Here is a 20,960-nt window from a genome sequence, read left to right as displayed (position 1 = left end):
ATGCATCAGCGGATGAAATGGCGGCCAGGGATTATCCAGCCATCCTAAAGGGGATAATCGACGAGGGCGGCTACAGCAGGGACCAAATTTATAACATTGATGAAACAGCCCTATACTGCAAGGCTATGCCGAAGTGTACTTATATTAGTAAGCCCGGGGCAGAAAAATTGACAAGAGCAGATAACAGTCATGCTCACCGTGAACTTATCAGGCTTACACAAGATGCGTCCTGTTGTGGTGCATACCGCAGCACACCCCAGATGTTACAAGAACCTGCACTGCATGGATGACAGCAGGGTATACTGGTACAGCAACTCCAGCAGTTGGATGACGAGTAGCATCATTTCCGAGTGGCTGTTGCGGCATTTCATCCCTGATGCCAAGGCAAAATCCCGGGAACTTGGCATCCCCTTCAAGGTGCTTCTCATCCTCGACAGTGCCCCAAGTCATCCAACCTGGCTAGCAGACCTGAACAAGGAATGCAAGATCGTTTTTCTGCCCCCAAGAATGACCTTTCTCAGAACCGCTAGACCAGGAGTTGATTGCAATGGTCAGGCAGCTATACCACCAATTCCTCTTCAATCACCTCTGCAGCAAGACCGACAGTTGTGAGGAACTGCAGGCAGTTCTTGACTTGAACACAATTGGGAGTGATATCATGAACGCCGAGGACGGTTTGGACTCAGCACCCGCTTCACTCGCTTCATCCTCACCACGCTTAGGACCTGCACAACCAACTTCAACTCCTGAGAAGACTATTATGGCTTTTTGGCGGTCATTCAACCTCAAAGATGCCATCACTCTCTTGCTGTCCTCTTGGGCAGATATAACCACTGCAACAATTGACCATGCTTAGTGCCTCCTCGTACCGCACCTGTGTGAAATCCCATCGGGAAGTGGCTTTCAGTCCATGGCCGCTGCTGAGGCAGCCACTCTCACTAGTGCACAAGCATGCCTGGGTTTCAGACCGTCTTGCTGGAGGAGATCAGAGTTTCTTTTTGGCAGCAGGAGAGCAGAATCCCCAGGAAATCATGCAGCGAATGGACAAGGCCGATGCAGAGCAGGAGATCGCCGCAGAAAAGGCAGCAACACCAGTGATGGAGAGTGAAGATTTGTCCATGATGGAGATCAGCTGGGTACTGTGTGCCCTTGATAAATTCATGGAAGAATTCAAGGACATCGAACGCTCTCAGTTGTGAGTGGAGGAGGTGATGTCTTCACTGGACAAAGCCTTCTGCAACTACACCGACAAGTACAACCAGGAAGTAAACAGATGGAAGCAAACACTCATCATCCATTACCTTCGGCATGAGCAAAGTTGAGGAATCACTCTCTTCAACATCAGAAAAGCCATATCCTGAGGAGGATCAAGAGACTGAGTCGATGTCTGAGGTGTCAGAAATAGACTTCGAAGGGTTTATGAACGAAGTGAGTGCATTAGCTAGTGAAAATGTTGAAAGTGCTGGTGACGAAAGTGGTGAGGAAGGTGGTGTGTCGGGTGGTGTTGTGGGTGATGCAGGAGATGCATGCTAGGTGCTTCATACTGCCTCGGATCCTCTTCTTACCTCCATCACGCCTGTTGTCCTCTTGGGTGAAGGTGAGCAGCCATATTCTTGTTGGTTTAGTTAAGCCATATCCTTGTTGATTTACTTAGTAAAGTCATAATCTTGGTTTACTTTATGTTAGGTAATATGTCTTAGATAGTTTCCTTGTGTAGTACAATGCTTAGGTCTGAAAGGCGTCTAAAGGGTTGCCCATGAAAGGGGGTGCCACCCATATGTAATTTTTCCCATAAGCTTACGTGTTCACAGTACGTGAATTCCTAGTATGCGACATCCTCTGCTGCTCATATAGGCGTGTACTAGGGGGATGTACTGTATATCTATATCTATATCTATATCTGTCTATCCATCTATCTGTCTATCTATATATATTGTGTGGTAGGTGGGGACCACTATCCACTCACTCGATGTTGTGCTGCTCTCGGATGTCTGCCCTTTCCTCTCCTCCATCCTTCTTTCCTTCCATCCTCTTGTCTTTCTTTCCTTCATTCTTTCCTTGTCCTTCTGCCTATGGGTGACTTTACACTCCCTCTTCTCTCTTTCTTTCCTTCAAACTTTCCTCTTCCTTCTGCCTGTGGGTGACTGTACACCGAGTGACAAGCCAAATGGTTTCCTGTACACCTACACCAGGAAACCATTTACTATGCTGGGTGGTAACTGTATAATCAAATTTTGGCACCTGGTGGTTTAGTGGGTAATTATTGCACTCCAATCAGATTGAGCCGGTGAAGGTTTATATCCAAGGGGTGATTGGGGTTGAAATGAGTTATTTAAGAGGAGCCTGTGGAGTCACATGGAGAGACAGGCTGACGAATGAGGGTATAAAGGAGCGTTGTGGTGTTGATGTGGATGTGATAGGAAGCGTTATTAGGAACACACTGAGGTGGTTTGGCCATGTGGAGAGGATGGAGGGTGAAAGACTGATGAAGAGAGTGTATGTGAGTGAGGTGGAGGGGGGAAGAGGGAGGGGGAGGTCGAGGATGAGATGGAGGGATGGGGTAGAGAGGTATATGAGAGAGGGGGGTGTGAGTTGGGAGCAGGGCAGTGAAATGGCGGGGGACAGGGCGACTTGGAGGTGATTTGTTTGTGGCCACCCCAAACGGGATTGAGGCGTCTGGCAATAGATAGATAGATAGATAGATTGGGGTTGATTGCTTATGTAATGCCACTCGGGGATGAGTGAGGCTGGTCACTCTCATCTAAAATGTTGGGACCAACTGCCTAGCCCCGGGCTCCTACACTTTTCATGAGGCAATGTAGGATTGGATGATGGATATATATATATATATATATATATATATATATATATAATATATATATAAATTGTCCCCACTTCGGTCAGGATAGGCCGGTCCTGCAGTGGGCACTCAAACGGATGATGAGATGAGATGATACTTATATATATATATATATATATATATATATATATATATGCACATGTACATATATGTGTGTGTGTGTGTGTGTGTGTGTGTGTGTGTATTTACCTATTTGTAGTACCGTGAGCCGGGGTGAATTCGGACACGGGGTGGTTTCGGACGAAATTTGCATAAAAAGATTAAATGCTACGCAGCTGCTAAACGAAGAAAGATATCGTATATATTTAAACGGGATAATGTTGCATAGGTTTTGTAAAATGTTATGTATAATTATCTTTTTAAAATATTATGTTCCACTGGTGAATATATTGTAAAAAAGACAATGCTATTTTTTGGTGAAAAAATGAATACGGGAAAACTTGGTCTGGTGTGAACGAATCATAACAAACCGCACGCTTATACACATTTAGAGGTTTACTTTAACGTCTAACTTGAAGATTGGAACAGAGAAAGGGTTAAAATCTGCATTTTAAATGTATGTAAACATGACATGAGTGAATGTGTACGCATTTTTGGGATTTAAAGGGGTAACTTCGGACAATGGATATTTAAAGGGTTGAGGTCAGACAGCATATCTAATTTGCTTTTTTTATATGTAATAAAACATATTTTGTACAATGTACACAGTCTGCATGCTTATCTTTGTTTTTGCTGCTAAGAAATATGATGTGAGAACACATATTATTTAAGTTACCATATGGTACGGTACCGGTATGATATCCTTATAGTTCGTCTCCACTCCCTCCTCTTGTTCCTCATTCCTAACTCCTGTTTCTCCTTCCCAAGCTCCTTCTCTCATTCCTTCCCAAGCTCCTTCACTCTTTAGCTCTTTCCTTCCCTATCTTCTGTTCCTCCATTCCAAGTTCCCTTTAATTAGGCATTTAAATAGCCGGCACGCTTTAAACCGTCCGGTCAGTCAGTCACAATCGTGCCTTTAACCTGCGCATAGCGTGAGAATGTACTCCCTATAATGTATATGTATAATCAACTAAACTGGGGTTGTAAGTCAATGGAAAATTTATTTTTTCATCTATTTTTGCTATATATCACTACTATTTACTTGTAATTTTTCTGTATTTTTTTGTATTTTTTTCAGCAATTTTTTTAAAAGTCGCGCAGTGTCCGAAGACCCCCCAGAACTGTCCAAACATTCAGCTGAGCTACTAGGGGCCCATTTCAGTGCATTTCTAATGAGTGACCGGGGTCACCCCAAGGCAGTCCGAAGTCTCCCCAGTCCGGGGTGACCTCGGACACCTATAAAATATTTTACTACGTCTAGATGGAGATACTGAGATTATCTGGCTGTTAGATACTTACAGGTTATTGGCTCACGTACGTATGTAATACTTAACATCAGTATTTTGGCCAAAATAAATTGTGTCAGGATGAAATAACCTTCAAAATCGTACGAAGTCACCCCGGTTCACGGTATACAGGAATTGAGCAATGCTCGTGTTGTCCTGTCTCCATATCCACATTTATCAAGTCTACCTTTACACACATGAATGTTTTTCTCATGCACCACCTCTTTGTCTAAGTCGTTCCAAATATTTAAGTATTTACCTAATATACCTAATTGTGATATACATGGAATGTACTATGCTCGTGGGTTTCCGTCGCTGTTTCTCAATAAGTCGAATTTAACTTTAAACTCGTTTAAGTTTTTAGACTGGATGATCTCTTGGTCCAGGCTATTCCATAAGTCTATACTTCTGTAAGGAAAGCTATATTTCTTGATATTCTTCAAGCAGCTTGACTTTTTCAATTTCATTCCGTGTCCTCTTGTTGCTCTCTTATCCCATACAAACAGATCTTCTTTGTCAATTTTATCTACTCCCACCATGGTCCTGAACATTGCAATCATGTCTCCCCTCTTTCTCCTTTCCTCTAACGAAGGCAAATCCAGTTTTTCCAGCCTCTCTCTGTATGACAGGTCTGTCAGACTGGGGACCATCTTGGTTGCTGTTCTTTGTATTCTCTCAATCTTGTTTATATCTTTCTTTTTGTGTGGGGACCACACTACCGCTGCATATTCTAACCTGGGGCGGATCATTGCCACTATCAATTTTTTCATCATCTCCTCATCCATATAATGAAATGCTACTCTTATGTTAGTCAAGAGTTTATAAGTCTCTCCAACTATCTTGTTAATGTGCTTTTCTGGTGACAAACTATCTTGGACCAGCACTCCCAAATCTTTCTCTTCTCTCCTTTTTGTGATTAATTCATTACCCAACAAATAATTCAGTGATGGCCTCCTGGTACTTTTACCCATTTCCAATATTTTACAATTCATTACATTAAATTTCATTTCCCACGTCCGGCTCCAATTGTGTATCCTATCCAAATCCTCCTGCAGTATTTTACAATCCTCCTCAACCTCTACTTTCCTCAAGATTTTTACATCATCAGCAAACAGACGTGCATAACTGTTCACTCCATCTACCATATCATTTACGTAAATCAGGAACATTACTGGCGCCAACACCGAGCCTTGAGGGACTCCACTTGTTACTTCCCTCCATCCAGACATCCTATCCTTTATTACTGTCCTCATTTGTCTGTCTCTCAAAAAGTCTCGCATCCATTCCAGAAGTTTCCCCTTCAGTCCTCCTATATATTCTAGTTTCCACATTAGTCTCTTATGAGGTACCTTGTCAAAGGCCTTCTCTAAGTCTAAGTACACACAATCCACCCAACCATCTCTCTCCTGTACCACGTCAATCGCTCTTGAGTAAAAGCTCAACAAGTTAGAAACACATGACCTTCCACTTCTGAATCCAAACTGACATTCAGCCAAAATATTCATCTCTTCCAGATATTTTATCCATCTGTCTTTCAGGATTCTCTCACACAATTTTGCGACCATGCTGGTTAGAGACACTGGTCTATAATTCAGGGATTCTTCCCTGTTTCCTCCCTTGTAAATTGGTACCACATTTGCCCTCCTCCATTCTTGTGGCACTTTCCCCTCTTCCAGTGAGCATACGATTAAACTGTGAATTTTATCCGCCAGTTGTTCTCTGCATTCCTTCAGTACCCAATTAGAAATTCCATCAGGTCCTGGGGCTTTCCTTACATCTTGAGTTTCCAGTAATTTATACACTTCCTGTACCTGCACTTTTATATCTTTTATCACCGGAACATTTCTAATCACTCCCTTCCCTTCCACAAGCTCCTTTTCTTTAGTGAAAACTGACTGGAAACGTTTGTTCATTATTTCTGCTTGCACTGCTGCATCCTTAAAGACCTCTCCTTCTACTTTCAGTCTGGTGATTCCTTCCTTTTGTTTCAGTTTGCCATTAACAAATCTATAAAACAGTTTGGGTTCATCCTTGCATTTGTCTATTATACCTTTTTCAAAATTCCTTTCTTCTTCTCTACGTATTCTTGTGTATTCATTTCTTATTCTTTTATATTCTTCCTTTGTTCTGTTGTTACCTCTCTTTCTCCAATTGTTCCACGCCTTATCTCTCTCTTTTTTTGCTATCATACACCTTCTATTAAACCACTCGTTTTTCCTGTTGTCTTTCCCTCTTACTCTTGGTACAAATTTTTCCACTCCCAAATTATAAAGGTCTAGAAAGATATCCCACTTCCTCTGTATCTCTCTTGTTTCTCTTAATTTTCTCCAATCCGCATTTTCAAAAAAGTTTCTCAATCCTGTAAAATTTGCTTTCCCAAAGTTGTATCTTCCCTGTCTATGAAGCTCGTCTCTTGGCTCGACGTTCCCTATTAACATCTGGAGCTCAATGAACACATGATCACTTTTTCCTAAAGGACAGAGATATTTCAATGATTCTATTACATCGGGTTCTTTGGTGAACAGTAAATCTAACCTTGCTGGTGTGTCCTCACCTCGAAACCGTGTCTCTTCTTTGACCCATTGCGTCATCACATTATTCATTATTATATTTAATAACATAGTGCCCCATGAATCCTCGCCGCCTCCCGAGTACCATTCCTCCCAGTTCACCTCTTTACAGTTAAAGTCACCCACTAAAATTATATTATTGCTTTTCTCAATTATTTTTTGCAAATAGCTAGCCATATCTGACAACATCTTATGGTATTCGTCATCCTTCCATGCTCTCGTCTTTGGGGGAATATACACTACCGCCATATCTCGCTGAACATTCTCTCCAGTTTCTAATTTCATATATATCACTTCAGCCCTGCCTTCTCCCATTTCCACAGTATCTACATTTATGTTGTTCTTCACTGCTATCATCACTCCTCCCTTTTTTTCTTTCCTGTCTTTTTTCCATAGTTTGTATTTACCATCTCCCAAATGAACATCAATATCTTCTCTTAATTTGGTCTCTACAAAGCACATGACATCAGGTTCATGTTCTCTCAAGAAATCGTTAATTTCGATCCTTGTCGATATGAAACCATCAACATTAGTATATATCACCTTCAAATTATTTTTGACATTTTTAATACCCTCTTCTCTCCTACTCTCTGTCCGTACCACTTCCTCAACTTCTGATCTTTCACAGCCATCCCCCTTAGTTTCCTTCACTTCTGTTTCCTTAAATACCACTTCCTTACTTTCATATCCAATACTCTCCAAAAAAAGTATTACATTCTTCCTCTGTCCTCTTATCATTTTTTTCCTTTACTTCTTCCTTTAATGTGTGTATTTACCTATTTGTAGTATACAGGAATTGAGCAATGCTCGTGTTGTCCTGTCTCCATATCCACATTTATCAAGTCTACCTTTACACACATGAATGTTTTTCTCATGCACCACCTCTTTGTCTAAGTCGTTCCAAATATTTAAGTATTTACCTAATATACCTAATTGTGATATACACGGAATGTACTATGCTCGTGGGTTTCCGTCGCTGTTTCTCAATAAGTCGAATTTAACTTTAAACTCGTTTAAGTTTTTAGACTGGACGATCTCTTGGTCCAGGCTATTCCATAAGTCTATACTTCTGTAAGGAAAGCTATATTTCTTGATATCCTTCAAGCAGCTTGACTTTTTCAATTTCATTCCATGTCCTCTTGTTGCTCTCTTATCCCATACAAACAGATCTTCTTTGTCAATTTTATCTACTCCCACCATGGTCCTGAACACCGCAATCATGTCTCCCCTCTTTCTCCTTTCCTCTAACGAAGGCAAATCCAGTTTTTCCAGCCTCTCTCTCTATGACAGGTCTGTCAGACTGGGGACCATCTTGGTTGCTGTTCTTTGTATTCTCTCAATCTTGTTTATATCTTTCTTTTTGTGTGGGGACCACACTACCGCTGCATATTCTAACCTGGGGCGGATCATTGCCACTATCAATTTTTTCATCATTTCCTCATCCATTTAATGAAATGCTACTCTTATGTTAGTCAAGAGTTTATAAGTCTCTCCAACTATCTTGTTAATGTGCTTTTCTGGTGACAGACTATCTTGGACCAGCACTCCCAAATCTTTCTCTTCTCTCCTTTTTGTGATTAATTCATTACCCAAAAAATAATTCAGTGATGGTCTCCTGGTACTTTTACCCATTTCCAATATTTTACAATTCTTTACGTTAAATTTCATTTCCCATGTCCGGCTCCAATTGTGTATCCTATCCAAATCCTCCTGCAGTATTTTACAATCCTCCTCAACCTCTATCTTCCTCAAGATCTTTACATCATCAGCAAACAGACTTGCATAACTGTTCACTCCATCTACCATATCATTTACGTAAATCAGGAACATTACTGGCGCAAACACTGGGCCTTGAGGGACTCCACTTGTTACTTCCCTCCATCCAGACATCTTTTCCTTTATTACTGTCCTCATTTGTCTGTCTCTCAAAAAGTCTTTCATCCATTCCAGAAGTTTCCCCTTTAGTCCTCCTATATATTCTAGTTTCCACATTAGTCTCTTATGAGGTACCTTGTCAAAGGCCTTCTCTAAGTCTAAGTACACACAATCCACCCAATCATCTCTCTCCTGTACCACATCAATCTCTCTTGAGTAAAAGCTCAACAAGTTAGAAACACATGACCTTCCACTTCTGAATCCAAACTGACATTCAGCCAAAATATTCATCTCTTCCAGATATTTTATCCATCTGTCTTTCTGGATTCTCTCACACAATTTTGCGACCATGCTGGTTAGAGACACTGGTCTATAATTCAGGGGTTCTTCCCTGTTTCCTCCCTTGTAAATTGGTACCACATTTGCCCTCTTCCATTCTTTTGGCACTTTCCCCTCTTCCAGTGAGCATACAATTAAGCTGTGAATTTTATCCGCCAGTTGTTCTCTGCATTCCTTCAGTACCCAATTAGAAATTCCATCAGGTCCTGGGGCTTTCCTTACATCTTGAGTTTCCAGTAATTTATACACTTCCTGTACCTCCACTTTTATATCTTTCATCACCGGAACATTTCTAATCACTCCCTCCCCATCCACAAGCTCCTTTGTGTGTGTGTGTGTGTGTGTGTGTGTGTGTGTGTGTGTGTGTATTTACATATATTTAGCATATGGGAATTTTGCTAAGCTCATATTGTCCTGTATCCATATCTACTTTTATCCAGTTTAGTGTTAATCACATGGGTGGCCTTTGCTTACACCACTACCTTGTCTAAGTCATTCGAAGTACAGTAATTATACTTCTGTTTGGGAAACTGAACTTTCTAAGATAATAAGCCTTCTGCTTTTCCACGGTTTAAGTTCATGACCTGCTATTTTTCCATTGTCCAGTACTAAAAGATTCTCTATCCACCTTTTCCAGACCTCATACATTTTGAAACATCGTAATCAAATATCCTCTTTCCCTTCTCCCATGCAATGTTGGTAACTTCAGTTTATCCAGTCAGTCCTCATAGGTCAGTTCCCTTAACCCCTTAACCGCAGGACGTGACTTTTGTGACACAGGCGCAGTGGGTCATACTGCGGGGTGTCACTTTTGTGATTCCGTGTTATTTTGAATTCGCCCGGGCTTTCAAGTGATGACTTGTATCATCTATCAGTACTGCAAGTGTCCAACAATAGTCAGCGCTGCTGTTGTCATCTGTACTCCCATCCATTGTTGACAATTTAGCCATTTTTCCCTGTTCTTGACTCGCCTCCCTACCTCCCCTCCATTACCCTCTCCTCTCGCATGCCCAACCGCGCTGCGCTACACAAATCCTGGACGGATTTTTCCACTCATTTTATCCATTGAAATGTGCCCTATGCGCTAATGTTATACAAAATAATATATAAAAGAAAGAGAAAAGGTAATTGATACTGCCGTATATCTGGAATGGGCTAATTATCACCTGGCAACACCCCACGTGCACTCGTTTGCTAATTTTCCCAGTTTATTTCCCCTTGAAATATGCCTTTATGACCTATTCTCATAATAAAAAAATATATATAAGAAAGGAAGGGAGAAGCTTAAGTGATATTTACATTCACCTGGAACTACCTGATTTATTACTTATTGCCTAGAGTTCCTGCCAATCATTTCATAGCATATAAATTAGCAGCTGTCACCACACTGACATTGTCAACCCTTGCCTGCCCATATACGCCACATCATTCAGTTTAGTCTCGTCTTTCGAGGTAAAACCATGTCGAATTCGCGCCCCTCCATTTCCACCGCTTCTGCGCCCACTGCAAAGGCCCCTGTGACCTCTACCCCTACTAAACCTTGTGTGGGAAGGGGTAAAGGACTAAGTGACTGCTGTGGAATGTGAACTGGCGGATTTATCGATGATAATGATGGATAGTGACTTTGATCTTACGAGTGAATTGTGTGATGAGCCTGGGGAGGAAATGGTGACAGAAACTGCCAGCACGAGTGCTTCAGTGTCCCAAGTTCGTCCTGGTTCCAAGGGAAAGGAGCCCTTAGTGCAGCAAGGGAAGGAATTTGGGAAGGCCATGAAGAGGAGGCGGGTTAGCCCCGGAACAATGGCCCCACGTGACCCAGCCCACCATGAGTCCTGAGGTGAATCACCTCCCCGCTCTCCCAGCCCCACTTCACTAATATCTTCCACCTCTTCAGCCGAAATTTCTCCTGAGTCTTCGTTGTCGGAGTCTCCACCAGCACCTACAGTGAAGGCAGGCCATAGGGGACAAGTAAATCCCTTACTCGTCGTAAAAGTAGACTAGCTTCTAGAGAAAGGGCTGCTAGTGGTACACGGCAACCTAGGGTCAGTCAGAGTGACCTTGAAACGGCCCAGTCTGCCTCACCACCCTCACCCAGCCTACACCATCACGAGAGGGAACCCTGGACGCCTTCGTGTGGATGGAAGGTTCCGATTTCATCCCGTAACAACTCCACTTCGACGAGAGTTCCTCTGGGATACAGCCTGCCTTCACTCTTGACGAGGATGCTGAGTGTGTGGACTACCTTTTAGCCTTCCTTGATGACGAAGTCATGCAGCACATATGTGATGAGACCAATAGGTACGAGTCACAACGTGCTGCAAGTGGTACAGGTGCAGTGAAAATGCAACAGTGGACCGTGCTTGGAGTGCAGGAACTGTATGTGTTCTTCGCCCTCATGCTTCTCATCCCCCATTCAAGGAAGCATGATTTGGAAGATTACTTGTCCATGGACCCTTTACTGTCACCCACCTTCAATAAGTACATGGCCAGAGATTGCTTCCGTAACATCATGGGAAATGTACACTTCGCCAACAGTGATGTACCTTCCCAGACTGACCTACTCTGGAAGATCTGGGAGATTCTGAACAGAATGAAGGATAAATTTATGTCATTCTTCCACCCATTTCAGAAGGTTGTCATAGATGAATCCTTGGTTCTGTTCAGAGGACGTCTAAGGTTCATACAGTACATTCCAAGCAAGTTCTTTGTACTTGCGACTGTAAGACGGGGTACATCCTTGACTTTGTCATCTATTCAGCCAGCACTGTCGATCTGGACAAAACACACCCCCGTGGCTTCTCAGGCTGTGTAGTGAAAGTGCTGCTTGAAAGGTACAGTAATCACTCCAATATCCGACGTAATAGAGCCATAGGTAGGTCTGGTTATTGGTTTTGTCCGGATATTGGGCCCCAGCTTATGGACTTGTACTTATGGACCCTAACTCAGAGAAACACCTATACAACTCCCTCTGGACATGCATAGCACCTATTTAAGACCAAAATCACACCAATAAGGCACATAAATGACTGAAATAAATGCAAAAGAAACATAAAATGAGGGTTTAGAAGTATGTTCATACAGTAATAAATATTCTGGTACTTATGGACCCTAACCTAGCCTAACTCAGAAAAACACATTCCTACTGCACATGCATAGCTACTAACACCCTCTTCACACCAATAAAGGACATTAAAGAATGAAATGAGGTAAGTATAGTATGGAAAAAAGTACAGTATGAAACATTCTGGCTACTTACAGCAAGTCCCTGGCCACCTCGATGAATAACCGCCTCCTCTCGGACTCTGACAGTAAGAACGATTTCCAGAAGCACGTGCAGTACACTGTTCCTGAAGTCTTGCACTGAACTTAGTCAATAACACACAGAAGTCCATTCTCTTCACAGTGTGCACTTTTGTCTAAATAATGCTCCATTGTAACTTACTAAGTGTTGCACTTTAACTTTTCCCATGCTTTTCATTTTCCAAAGCCAAAACAAACAAGTCTGTTTACGTTAAATTTTTTTTCAATAGAGTCTTTTCTCTCACAACTTTAAATCCTTAACACAACACACTGTTTTTTTCACTGCACAACACTCAGAATTCCCGTGTGGTCTAGTGGAGAAGTTCTTGCTGTTTATTCACTGTCAGAGTCTGAGAGTATCACTGGCAGGCGACCTAGGGGTGCATCACTGGGTCGTGGTGATGGCGTACCCACTGCAGAGGACTCTGAAGACAGCCGCAAACTCACGTCGAGCGGTGACTCCACCGTGGCTGATGTGCTGGGCTGTGGCTCGGAGCATGAGGGCCTGTCTTGGGGAGGCAACGGAGTGGAGCCAGGGCTGGGCACAGCGGGGGTCACGGGCCTGAAAAAACTGTCAGTGGTTGATTGATGCCATGACCGACGATTCTGACAATTGATGATGCGCTGCCTGAAAGCACGCACTTCCTCCACGAGTCCCAAGGGCCCCATCTCCCTGTCGCAGTCCGGGTGTTCCAGGTAGTCTAGGACGAACTCTAGGTGTTCCCGGAGTGCGCTCAGCTTGGGGATGGCTGGAGTAGTGTCCTGCTGAGAGGAGTCCGCATCATCGTTGCCTTCAGCGTCGGAATCTTCAAGTTCGGTACTGACACCTGCAACCGAAGATGCGATCTCGATATCAGACAACGTCTGATACCCAGGATTGCCCTCGTCGTCATCCAACCACTCACGAACATCGTCCACATCTACATCGTCGCCGTGCGTACGTAGCCGTGCATGGAAGTCATCCATGTCAAACCCTAGAAAATCGTACTCCACATCCGTTCCGAAAAGCAGACGAGACCAACCATTTTCCAGAGTTTTCACAGGGACTTCCTTCCATGCACTAGCCCAGTTGTACAGCACAGACTTGATGTTGTAGTGGCGAAGGTTTTCCAAAGTCCGCTTGCCTCGTGTGTCCCGTCCCTCCCTGCGCTCGTCCTCGTCCTCGAGAACAACCATCACCTCGTCCAGGAACTTCCGACGGTATAGGCGCTTTGTTGCCACGATCACTCCTTGGTCCATTGGTTGGATGAGAGCAGTTGTATTAGGTGGCAGAAACATGCACCTAATACAGCCATTTTCAGCAACTAAGTCCCTGTTGCACGGGTGGGCAGGTGCATTGTCGAGTAGAAGGAGGGCCTTTACCTGGTCGCGCGGGATTCCCAGTGTCTTCGTCTGGTAATGGATGACCTCCTTGACGAAGTGACAGTGAAACCAGTCTTTGAAGATCACAGCTGTGAACCATGCCTTCAAAGAATGGTACCAGACGACAGGAAGGACATCCATCACCCCACGAAGGCACCGAGGCTGCTTTGCACGGCCAACAACAACGGGCTTAAGCCGGTGCATGCCGTTAGCACTGGCACAACACAAAGCAGATATCCGTTCCTTGGAAAGCTTGCGGCCAGGTACACGCTTCTCCGTCTCCTCGGCTAGAGTGTTCGTTGGCAGCGAGCGATAGAATAGGCCAGTTTCGTCAGCGTTGTAGACTTGACCGAGAGTTAGGCCCTCCCTGTCGATCAAGCCCTTCACCTTGCACCGAAACTCGTCAACTCCATCCTCGTTAGCGTCCAATGCTTCGCCATGTGCTTTACGGTTGGTAAGGCCATGCCGCAACTTGAATGCGAAGAGGAAACCCTCGGATGCCTTGAAGTCTAGGGCGTCGTGAAGCCTGGCGAACTTCTCAGCAGCAGCCTTCAGCTCCATTCCACGTACCATCACACCAGCAGCACGTTGTTGTCGATACCAAATCAACGTGGATCGGTCGATTTCTGCAAACTTGGGGGTAAACATAACCTTCCTTTCCACGTTGCGTTTGCTTCTCGACGAGAAGTCAGCCGTGTACTGCATGAGTTTGTCTCGGGACCTCTTGATATCGAACTAAGTAGTCCGGGCCAGGTTAAACTCGCGGAGAATGCAGGAAGAAGACCACCCCGCATCTACTTTCTCCAATATTTCCCTCTTCTTCTCCAGAGTCAACACCACTCTCTTCCTTTTCTCAGGTGGCGGGGCCATCATCACACACACTAAGAGGAGGCCCGAGAGCAGCAGTAGGCCCTGCAGCAGGTAGGGCACCACCACAAAAGCGATCACGTGGGCAGCCATTATGACGAGCGTGCACTTGCGGCGAGAGACAGGCGGAAAGTGGGGAGGATGCAGGGGCGCTCTATCGGACGTCGGAGGAATGACGCACCAAAACAATGCTCTCCTGCGGCGCGCGCGGTAAGTTCAAATTGCAGACGGGAAAAAATCGTGTGTGTGTGTGTGTGTGTGTGTGTGTGGTTTTTTTTTTTTTTTTTTTTTTTTTTTTTTTTTTTGATCCTAGGACGATTATGTCCGGGAAGTGGGGATGTTCGGTTATTGGGCGTCCGGATATTAGAGTGATGACTGTATTTTGGTGGGAATCATATGCTGTATACTGACAGCTATTATACAGCACCGAAACTTGCTAAATACCTTTCAGAGCACGGCATCGGGTCCTGCGGCACTGTCAAGAATAATCATGCCCACTTCCCCAACTTCCCCGAGGTAGGAAATTCGCAGTGAGGAGACATGCAACTATGCAAGTCTGAGAAGATGCTGGCAATACGGTGGCATGACAAGAGGGTCAAGCACATGCTTACCACCATACACAAGGGGGAACTGAAAGACGTGGGAAGGTCGACCGTAGGACAGGCGAACCTTTTATGAAACCTGATGCTGTCATCGACTACAATATCAACATGCGGCAGGTGGACAAGTCCAACATGATGATTGGAGAGATCGACTGCCTCAGGAAGAATACTAGGTGGTACAGGAAAGCGTTTCTGCATCTCATTGACATGATGATGCTGAATGCCTTCATCCTGTACAAGATGAAGGTAAAGCCACCTAAGTCCTTCTCCCTGAGGTTGTTCACCAGAACTTGTGTTCAGCAGCTGCTTGAGAGGTATGGTAAGGTGACAGCAGCAGCTCCAAGGTGCCATTCTGTTAGACTTCCTGACAGACTTGAGCAGAGGGCATACATGGATCGGCACAGACTGGTGCAAATGCCTGCCACAACGAAGAGGAAGGCTGCGATCCGCAGGTGCCAGGTGTGTGCACATATCACCAGATGCACACCTGAGCACAAATGCACCTCTTGGCAGTGCACTGAGTACCAGGTTCCTCTCTGTGTAACCTGCTTTTTTGATTACCATAGCCTGAAGCATTTCTAAAACAGTGCAAGTGGAAATCTGAATAATGTGTAAATAATGTGTAAATAGCAAGTGAAAGCAATGGATGTAAATATGATTGAACAGTGGAAAATAGTTTTACAAGTTACTGCAAGTGACAGTGCATAACATAGTGTAAATAAAATAGAAATTTAGATAATATAAATACAATAGAATATGTAAATAGAAATGTAAATAATTAGTAATATAAGAATATGAGTACAAATACTTAAGAGTAATGACAGTGAAAGTGAAAGCTTTGCTCTCTACGTAGTTTACTGAACGAGAAAGTGAATGCCTGGAGTGAAAATAAACTACTCTTACTGAAGGAAACTTATGGATAAACACTGTAGATATATATAAGTGTAATAAAGTACTAGGAATGTAAAGTGTGAGTGTGTTTATGAATAATAAATGACAGAATACCAGTGGGGAACGAGCGCAGATGGGAAGCTGGTACTCGCTCGTAATTTACCTTGCTTTCGCAGTGTTTTTCTTTTTTTAGTATGGATTCCAAACTACTTGAAATTCATAGAATAGTGTTTCCAGTGATAATATCAGGCTGTGGTAATCATATTACGGGGTGTCGGGAAGTGTAAAGTGGAGACTTCGTTACCCAACTTCAGAGGTCTCCACAAGTCATACGGTAGTTGACGAAGGCTCAACAAACATCCCAGGAGAAAGCTGAAGGTATGTGCCATATGTATATCTAATTATAATATTCTAGGACTAATAACTGATTTTTGGCAAATATTTTTAAAAAGTCAGTCGGAGCGCGATTATCCCCGCGGGACATGCAGGGACTGCTTCTGACATCCCTGCGGTTATTACTAATTATTTACATTAAGCATGGTATCATCTTCATAGCCATCTGTTGTACCCTCTCCAGTTTATCAATATGTTTTTTCAGATGGGATAACTATATCACAGCTGCATATTCTAGTCTTGGTCTTATTATGGACACTGAACTCCCTCAACACTTCCTCATCCATATACAGTAATTAAAAGCCACTCTCATGTTGGTCAGCAATTTGTATGCACCCCAATGATTCTGTTTATATGCTTTTCTTGTGACAGGTGATCTTGTATAATCACTCCCAAGTCCTTCTCTTCCATTCTTTTGCTAGTTATCTCACTGCCCATTTTATATATCCAGTTTGGTCTTGTTTTCACTCACTTCCATTTGTAACACATGATGCTTCTTGTCATTGAACTCCATTTCCGAAGTCTGGCTTCATTTGTGGAGTTTGTTCAAGTCCTCTAGCAGCTCCTTACAACTATCAGTACATTTGATGTGCCTCATGATTTAGCATTATCTGGAAATGTACTCATGTGACTATTCAAACCTTCAGGCACATAATTTATATATATCAGGAACATTATTGGAGCCAAGACAGAGTCCTGGGGCACTCCACTAGTCTCATCTTTCCATTGGGAAACCTTGTTTATTATGACTGTTCTCATCTGCCTTCCTACCAGATACTCTTCCATCCTCTTTAATAGTTTCCTATGCTCTTCTCCAAAGGTCTTCAACTTCGACAGCAGTCTCTCATAGGGCACCCTTTCAAATGCATTCCTGAGGCCTAGGTAGACAGTCTGACCACACCTCTGTCTCTCTTGTATGACATCTGTCACCCTACTATAGAAACTTAATAGATTAGCAACACAAGATCTTCCTTCCCTAAAATGAATTGTCTTGGTGTTATCACTTCATTTTCTTCTAAGTACCTAATCCACTTTCTGATTATTTTCTTACAATTTTACAAATATCACTAGGAAATGATACAGATCTATAGTTGCATGGATTTTCCCTATATCCTCCCTTGAAGATTGGCACAGTGCTGTATCTGGTCCTTTCCAGTCTTTAGGTACCTGCCTATCTTCCAGAGAGCTCTTTATAATGGCATAAACAGACCACACTAATTAATCAACACATTCTTTCAGCGTCCCTCCAGCCACGTTATTTGGTCCCACTGCTTTCCTCACACCAAAGTCCCTCATCATCTGCAGCACCACATTCATATCAACTGTAATTTCCACCATTCCTGTCCTGGTTTCCATTTCAGGTTCATTAAATACCTCTTCCAGTACATAAACTGGCTGCAGCTTGTTCATTATTTCGCACAAATCTTCTCTTTCTTAAGTTTCATATCCATCTCTCAGCCGTGCCATACTGCCCTTAACTTTCATTTTGTCATTCACAAACCTTTAAAATAGCTTAAGTTCATTTTTACATTTAGTTACAATATCTTTTTCATACTTCTTCCTCTCTCCATATTTTTACATATTCATTTCTAACCTTCTTGTATTCCTCCCATGCCCTTCCACTATACCTTCTTCTCACTTTATTCCATGTCAGTTTTTTGTCTCAAGTGCCTTTCTACACCTATTGTTGAACCATTCATTCTTTTCCATTGCTGTAGAGAATTTGGGGGCATATTTACTAATTCCTGTTTTGTACACGTCCATCAGTAACTCACACTTCTTAACAACATTTTTGACTGCATCCATTTTACTCCAGTCTACATTTTGGAAATACAGTAGTTCCTTAGGGAACCAAAATCTGCTTTTCCACAATTATATTTATTTTCTCTGTGTTTTTCACTTCTTTCACCTTCCTTTACTCCCACTATTTCCATCTCGGTAACCAGATGATCACTTTTAACTATGGGGCATTGATATGTTATATTCTTCACATCATTTGGTCCCTTTTGTAAATACTAGGTCCAGCCTTGACGGTTCATCATCTTCTCTAGTTCTTGTATTTTCTTTAATTAATTGAGTTAACATATTTTCCATCACTGTTTCCATCAGTTTATTGCCCCACAATTCCTCCTTGTTCCCGGCATCCATGTCTTCCCATTAACCTTCTCTACAATTAAAATCCTCTGTGATTATTATTCTGTTCCTTCATTCAGTTGGCATCTTTATCTGTGCAATAGATTCTGTTATCAGCTGTTCATAATCTTCTTTTTCCCTGTCCTAGCTTGACAGGGCATATAGAATACTATTACATTTATTTTATCTCCATAGTGGTCTTCTGTTTCCATCCCCCAAATATCTGCCATGGTGTTTTCAAGTTCTATCCTTTTTGCTTTTAAATCTGTATGAGTTAAAATCATTACTCTTCCCCCAAACTTCCCCTCTCTATCCTTCCTCCACACTTTGTATTCCATCCATCCAGATAATTTAGTATCAACATCCCGGGGCAGTTTGGTCTCTGCCAAGCAAATAATTTGGTTTCTTTTCCTTTATATAATCTCCTAGATTCCCTCTTTTAGATATTAGTCCATCCACATTGCTGTACATAATCTCCATTTTCAATACAGTTTTTTCTTTATTCATCTTTCTCTTGCTTGTGTTCATTTTCGTCCCCCTCTTTTCCGTCACTTCTGGTTCTTGATGTACCACTTCCTGATTTTCATGTCCATCACTCTCCAGAAAAAATTCTTACGCGTGTCCTCTGACCTCCCATCATGTTTTCCTTTCACTTGCTTGTGTGTGTGTGTGTGTGTGTGTGTGTGTGTGTGTAGATTGATAGGTTGATATATACTACTTATTTAGCATCTTAGTATAATGTACTTTGAAATTAACTGCTCTACTGATATTCGAAAGCTGCTTGAACATTGAGTTTAAACCTACAGTTGGTGGTGGATCATGAAACGTGGGTGATGAACCTAGATGAAGCGAATAGGAATGGAACCCCCAGATGGTACCAGCTCTATTCTGCCCAAAGAGCCTACAACATGAGGAATCTTCTGGCTCAAGAGTGGAACCATTTAGTGTACAAGATGGCTGTAGAAGATGAACTCTTCCAGAAATATTTAAGGTAGTATTTCTAGTTATGTTCATGTTTCCATTTTTTTTATATCAAAACCAATGATTGCTCTAAGTATTATACTATAAATACAGGAGGGAATACTGTTCACGTATGCTGAACAGCTGCTAACTTGCTGATGGTAATACCAAAGTAAACATATGGTACACATCATCATCATCATTGTCCTAACTTTTTTTTTTTTTTTTTTAATTACCACATGGGATATGAAGGATCTAGCAGTAGCAAAGAGAAAGCATAAAAATAGGCTATGTAACAGAATAGTGCCCATGAAATGGGCCATGCAATTACAGTGCAGCCTCGAAAATTCAAATGTCTACAGTTCAGAAACGTCTAAAGTTTGAGTAAGATAATTTATGAGATCTGTCAGTTTTATTTCCCAAACTTATCCCACAAGTGGCCAGACTCTGGCATCTAAAATTGACAGTTACACTTATCTGGTACTGTTGACCCTACTATAAAGTGTCTGGTCACGCATAATAAGTTTCCTTTCTTCCTTGTGGTTAAGAATCTCTTTATTTTTTGATTCAGTTAAAAATTATTAAGATTTCATGTAAATGTGGCCTTAAAAAGGTGTCCTAGTTTTACAAATTAGTGCAGTGCTGTGGGGGAAAAAAAAAGTGTGCAACTTATGCAGCCACAAGTACGTAGTGTGTGTGCATGTTCGTTTTCGTTTTTAATGGCTCCAACATGCTTGCATGTGTCAGCCTTGGTCACCTAATGGCGGCTCTCCATGCTGCACGATCCATTGCAGCCTCCCTGTTCAGTCCCTTAACCCTGAGGTCACACTTAATGACCTCATCCCATGTCTTTTTCGGTCTACCCCTCATAACCCCACCCCCAATATTAACACTTCTCACCTTCCACACCCAATTATCATCCCCCATCCTCTCCACATGTCCAAACCATCTCAATCTACCTCTCCTCATCACAACACCAATACACTCCAATCCCATCCTACCTCTCAACTCTTCCATCATAAACCCAGCCCATCCAGGCCTTGGACGCAGGGACGCACTGCACATCCACCTAATCATTGTCATTTCTGTATGTGTTATGAGATAATTGTGGTGATGGAAACACAACCATGTACAGTACAACATTAAAACATAAAAGTACTCACAGCACAGACTGAAACTAGAATAAATAACTATCTTTTCACGTGTTCTCGAAGATACGGTAATACCTTGATATACGATACCCCTAGATGCGATTCCCTGGCTTAACGATGGGGGTAGAAATTGCACCATGCCCCGCCTAACGATGGCCAAACCCTGGTTTAACGATGGGTTTTTATTTTTCTTACTGATTTTGATGCTATTTTAGACTAAAATTGTGTGCTTAGGTTGATTTATAAACTGTTTTTTGACTTCGATTAATGTG

At 42.6% G+C, this 20,960-nt stretch overlaps 1 protein-coding gene across 7 annotated transcripts in view; it reads left to right on the top strand.

Annotated features, from left to right (window-relative positions):
* Positions 1 to 20,960, top strand: part of LOC145412628 (sphingomyelin phosphodiesterase-like) — a 275,380-nt gene that overhangs the window by 192,026 nt on the left and 62,394 nt on the right. For all 7 annotated transcript variants that reach the window (XM_080282551.1, XM_080282549.1, XM_080282546.1 and 4 more), the window contains one exon: positions 19,384 to 19,568. In XM_080282551.1, coding sequence (XP_080138677.1) covers positions 19,384 to 19,568 — 185 coding nt within the window. The remainder of the gene's footprint in view (positions 1 to 19,383; positions 19,569 to 20,960) is intronic.

Source organism: Coenobita brevimanus, chromosome 93 (genome assembly GCF_032717465.1).
Source record: "Coenobita brevimanus isolate Jiangsu-jjx chromosome 93, ASM3271746v2, whole genome shotgun sequence".
Lineage (NCBI taxonomy): Eukaryota > Metazoa > Arthropoda > Malacostraca > Decapoda > Coenobitidae > Coenobita > Coenobita brevimanus.
Note: the sequence above shows the minus strand (reverse complement) of the source record. Positions and strands in the feature narration are given on the sequence as shown.